At 41.4% G+C, this 6,071-nt stretch overlaps 1 protein-coding gene across 1 annotated transcript; it reads left to right on the forward strand.

The window, feature by feature from the left end:
• Window positions 1-4,736: 4,736 nt before the first annotated feature.
• Window positions 4,737-5,819, forward strand: LOC146955249 (uncharacterized). Its single transcript, XM_085748099.1, has one exon. It carries the CDS (start codon window positions 4,737-4,739, stop codon window positions 5,817-5,819), a length of 1,083 nt encoding a protein of 360 aa, XP_085604225.1.
• The last annotated feature ends 252 nt before the right edge of the window (window positions 5,820-6,071 follow it).

Below are 6,071 nucleotides of genomic sequence, written 5' to 3' on the forward strand. Positions count from 1 at the left end.
GACTTGTAGCTCAGGGTTACACTCAGATAGACTGGAATGCTAGACTGGAATCCATAAGATTGTTACTAGGAGTGTCTTGTATACTCAAATTCAAGCTGTTCTAAATGGATGTTAAGAGTGCCTTCCTGAATGGGTAATTGAATGAAGAAGTATTTGTTGAACAACCTAAAGGATTTGTAGATCCTAGCTTTACAAATCATGTCTACAGATTGAAGAAAGCCATGTATGGTTTAAAACAGGCACCCAGAGCATGGTATAAGAGACTCACTCAATTTCTTGTCGAACAAGGGTGCAGAAAAGGAGGAATAGACAAGACCTTGTTTGTAAAAGATGATAATGGAAGACTAATGAATGCACATATATATGTTGATGACATTGTTTTTGGTGGGACGTCAAACAAGATGGTTCAACATTTCATTCATCAACTGCAGTCAGAGTTTGAGATGAGCCTAGTTGGTGAGTTGACCTATTTTCTTGGTCTTCAGGTTAAACAAATGGAGGACACTATTTTTATTTCCTATAGCAAATATGCCAAGAACATTGTGAAGAAATTTAGGTTGGATAATGGTGGTCACAAGAGAACTCCAGCTGCAACTCACCTGAAGCTGACAAAGGATGAGGGTGGTATATCTGTTAATCAAAGCATGTACAGAAGCATGATTGGGAGTTTGTTATATCTTACAGCAAGCAGACCAGATATTACCTTTGTTGTAGGTGTGTGTGCAAGGTATCAAGCTGAACCAAAGATGAGCCATCTCACTCAAGTAAAGAGGATACTGAAGTACATCAATAGCACCAGTGACTATGAGATCTTGTACTCATCAAGTGAAAACTCTAAGCTGATAGGCTACTGTGATGCTGACTGGGCAGGAAGTGCTAATGATAGAAAGAGTACATCAGGAGGATGTTTCTTTTTATGAAATAATCTAATTTTCTGGTTTAGTAAGAAACATAATTGTGTATCCCAATCTAGTGTTGAAGCTGGATACATAGCAACTGGAAGTAGTTGTTCTCAACTTGTCTGGTTGAAACAGATGTTGAAGGAGTATAATGTTGAACAAGATGTTCTATCCTTATACTATGACAATCTGAGTGCTATTAATATCTCCAAGAATCCTATTCAACACAGCAGAACAAAGCACATTGACATTCGATATCATTTCATCAGAGATCTTGTTGAAGAAAAGGTTGTGACACTTGAGCATGTTGACACAGAGGAGCAATTGGCAGACATTTTTACCAGGGCTTTAGATGCTAAACAATTTGAAAATCTAAGAGGAAAGTTGGGAATTTGCCTGCATGAGGAGGCCTGATCATCTGTGGTGTGAGGTGTGCTGTCAATTTCTACTTATTTGCACGTCTTTGTGTTGTGGGGTATACAAGCAATGAAGTATTCCTGAAGCTCTCTATATTTCTATTTGGCATATTTTATGGATAAAAAGGGGGAGAAAAATGGTATGTATATATTGGTATGTCTATAATCCCTATGCCTGCCTATATATGTGCTCGCTTCTGCATGTATCTATGTGTCTGCATTTGTTTTGCAGCCTTCGTGTGCTTTCTGTATGCCTGCTATTTATATGTTGTTGTATTTATTTTGCAACTATGTTAGGTTATGTGTAGATGTTGACACTCATGTTGCAACATCTTGTTGGTCTTAATGATGATCTGAGAATCTGCGCTCAATATTTTTTTTATGTATATGTTCCTTGCTGATGTTCTCTGGAATGTTGGAACATGTCTGATAAGACCTGTGTAGATGTTAGCACTTGTGCTACAACATCTCTATGAATGGATCAAAGAATTTATTTTTCTCAGTATTGCTCTATTCAATGGAACATGTCTATGTGTGTGACTTGTAAAGTCTAGGTGCTGCGTGCGACCTTTGATAGGTCTGCTAGCAAATATCTGCTGATAGGTTTGCTAGTTAGTGGATATTCCTTGAAAGTCTTTATGCCCAGATCCTGAATTTATTCTATCTATGCATTATGCATGTATTCAGGGGGAGTAATGGAATATTCCTGTACGTAGTCACTCATAAGATCATATATTCAGTGGGAGTGATACTTCTATGTGTGCTTGTGCTAGTCCAAGCTGGTTGAAGGATGTTGAGCCAGATGTTTAGACATCCATGTCTGTCAGTTGTAAGTATGGGAATTTATTTTTCCCTTGCTTCTATGTTGTTAGTGACAGTACTCTGAAGCCATCCAAGTCTGTCACATGTAAGTATAGGAATTTATTTTTTCTGTGCTTCTATGGTTGGTTGGTGACAGTACTCTATAGGTATGGGAAATTTATTTTTTCCCTTGCCTCTATGTGTGGCAGGTACTCCTGTCAGATGTTATGAAGGATGTTGAAACATCCTATATCTGTGTGGGAATTTGTTTTCCCTGAAATGTAGCGTATGAATTTCTTTTTCCTATGCTCTATGTGGTGAAGGATGTTAAAACATCTTCTGTACAGAAACTTATGTTCCCTAGATGTAGCTTAGGAATTTACTTTTCCCTTGCTCTTGAGACTATGCTATTTATCTGATCCGCTGCTGCATGTCTTTGATATAGTGTAATACCTCTGCCAGCTGTAGTTGTGATAGAAGACTCGTGAGGTATTCTATGTATGCACACTCTTCTTGAATATGTGATCATGATGACTTGAGGAAGTGTATCTAAGGTGTCTCTTTAGATTCTGTGTGCTAGCTGTTTCTTCATAGGTATGTGTTCATGCTTTTGGAGAAATGGTCCTCTGTATCCCTCTTTATTCTTTGGATTTGGCCTTAATTTGTTGGGTATTTGTGTTGGCAGCATCATTGCTAAAATAAATATCCTTGTTCTGTAAGTTGGAACCAAAGTTCCAACATGTGGTTAGGCATCTCTGTAAGATGTTGGATACAATGTTCCAACATCCTGGCACGATTTAGTGTGCCTGGGTTCATGCCTATATGTACGCGAGCCCTTTATTGTTTAAGGAAACAATATTTCCTTATCTTATTGTCCAAGCAACGCGCATATCTATACATAATCAACTGTGGAATATTTCTAAAGTAGATTTTATATTTTAGGAAATATTTCTTATTGGCTGGAACGATCCTATAAATGTTCCGACATTTTAGGACTTTCCAGATTTGTTTCTGAATTCTGTTTTGCAGATTAGCTGAACCGATCTGCTTTGTACTGAAGCCCAACGAAGTATTTAGCCCAAGCTGCTTCAGTATATAAACAAGACTTCAAGACCTAATTGAGCATTCAAGCCGTCATACTAAAAGGTTTACATTTTTAGGGTTTTGAGTCTACATGTATTCTGCTCTTGTATCATCTTTACTGTGTGCCTTTCTTCTATCGCCTGTGATACTTGTTTAGGACTGTCTGTGTGAGTTTGATATTCTTGTGCACTACACCGAAGTTGTGAAACAAGATGTTAGGTTTTTGTGCTTGAAGGTAACTTCTACTTTTGTTTTGGTTTAGGTCTGATAGGTCACAGGGGCTGTAACTGACCAGTAGGATAGTGAGATGGGATCTCTGATCTAGGAGTTCCTAGGTTGAAGTCTAGACGGGTAGGTCCTAGGTCATATAGTGTAAACGAGGTGTTTGCTGAGAGCTATTGAATAAGGACTACACTAGTGGATTTCCTTCCTGGCTTGGAGCCCCCAGACGTAGGTGTGTTTGTCACCGAACTGGATCAACAAACTCATTGTGTTCTTTACTTTCCTATCATTTATTTTCTTGTTTTTATTTCTGTTTATCACGTGTTGTTGGAACATTAAACAGAACATTGCAAACGTTAAAACATCTGACAGAACACGTTAAAACAAGTGCGCTAGAATTTCATTAATTATATTAGTTATTTATCAATTTGGAGCCTAATTAAATTAAGTAATAAGGCTAATTAGATTTCTATTTAGATAATTAATTAATAACAGAATAATGGTAAACTCTGATGGCCATCACACTATAAAAGGCTATGGTTCTCAATACACCATACACGACAATACAATCTCTTATCCTAGAACGTCATTGCATTCCTAAGTGGACCGTCATAGCATTCCTAAGGGACTCTATGACCTCCAGAAGATCCGTTCCCATGTCATCATCACTTCGCCTTGTCCCAAGACTTGTGCTTGGGGGGCTGTGGACCGTCATAATATTCCTAGGGGCTCAAAAACTCTCCACAAGGGCCTAGGCGCCCTCCAGAGGGGCTAAGTCACCCTCTAGAAGGGCTCAGACACCTTCAGAGAGGTTATCCAGGCCCAGGCGCGCCTTCCGTAGGACGCCGCCTCAATTAGTCTCCAGGACCTTCTAAAAACCACCCAAAATAAGTAAATACCCCTGTTGCTTGAGAACCAAGCAACCGAAGCCCAAGCCCATAGCAGGCTATAAATACCTCTCCTGGGATTATTCTCAGGGCATCCAATAATTAGTCTAAACCCTAGAATCCTAGTATTCCTTACCGTACTTTTTTACAAGTATAGTTGGCGCCGTCTGTGGGAAAAGGTAAAACTAGCCTTGACCACGATCTCTCTGGATTGCAAATCGCGATTCCGAGACCTTGAAACCGCAAAGCATCCAAACCGTAAAAGCCTTTTACGATTTGGAAACCCTACCCTTTTTCACCAACCTAGATCGCACCTCTCGTACGATCTAGAGAAATTCCTCTCATCATGGCAACACAAGAAGAGCTGGAGTCTATACAAACCCCAACTCGCTCGGCTGAAGGAGCACAACGACGCCCTGCAAGCGTCGATGGAAACCATGCAACAAAAGCAACTAGAAGAAAGGGGTGAGTCAAACCATGGCGAGATGGACGACCCAGAACCGCAACTACTGTCCACCAAGATCTGGGGAGCGCCAGTTCCAGAAAACTTCAAACCGCCTCATCTTTCCGTCTTCGATGGAAGGAGCGACCCTATGGAGCATGTTACAGCTTTCAACACTAGCATGTGCGTAGTCGGAGCCCCAGACTCCCTCAAGTACAAACTATTGGCGGACACTCTTTCAGAAGCCGCCCTACGATGGTACATGAATCTCCCACGTTTCTCTATCATCAGCTACCCAGACATGACAAGGAAACTCATCCAACAGTTCTCCGCTAGTCGCCATCGTAAAGTTGCCGCAATCAGCCTCTTCAACGTTCGCCAGGGACACAATGAGTCCCTGCGAGACTATCTGGCAAGATTTAACGACACAACCATAAAGGTAATCAACCCCAACCAGGAAGTATTCGTAGGCGCCTTCCAGAACGGTTTGAAGGCAAGACAGTTCAATGAATCACTAGCTCAAAAACCCGCCGATTCCATGGAGGAAATAATTGCCAGGGCGGACTGTTATATAAAAGGAGAAGAAAGCAACGTCGAGAAGAGGGCCAGAGATGCTAATAGCACAGATCGACGATCTTATCAACCACCGGCGAGCAGAGACCGAGTTCCCTACCGAAAAACAAATTACAGGCCTTACTCGCTTCCAGAGGAATTCACCCCTCTTAACACGAAACCAGAATGCATTTTAAAAGAAGTCTACGAGGCCAAATTAATCCCAGATCCGCCTACACCGCGATACGAGACCATGGAGAAAGACAAAAACAAATGGTGCAAGTATCACAGAATTCGGGGGCATGACACTGACTCGTGCGTACATTTACGGCAAGAAATTGAGAAACTGATACAGAGTGGGAAATTGAGAGGATACGCTCAGGCCAGGAGGGGCGAGAACGAGCAAAAGACAGAAACTAGGAAGAATGAAGGGAACAAAGGAAAGAGACACACGCTCAATACCATCTCAGGTGGATTCTCAAGAGGAGGAGAGTCCAGTCCGTCACGAAAGAAATAGGTCAGACAGGTAATGTTGTGCCAAGAGTAGGAGACACCAGCTTCTGAGCGTGAACTTGATATCTCTTTCACTACTAAGGATTTCCGGGACGTCATACCACATGACGATGATCCCATGGTTATCACTCTGCAAATATTCAAGTGGGATGTGAAGAGGGTACTGATCGACCCAGGAAGCTCGACAGACATCTTATACTACGACACGTTCGATCGGATGGGATTGGACCCAGAACAGCTACAACCTTTCAGAGGA

This window comes from Medicago sativa, chromosome 1, assembly GCF_051527215.1.
Source record: "Medicago sativa cultivar Bolivia chromosome 1, Bolivia_mono, whole genome shotgun sequence".
Taxonomy (NCBI): Eukaryota; Viridiplantae; Streptophyta; class Magnoliopsida; order Fabales; family Fabaceae; genus Medicago; species Medicago sativa.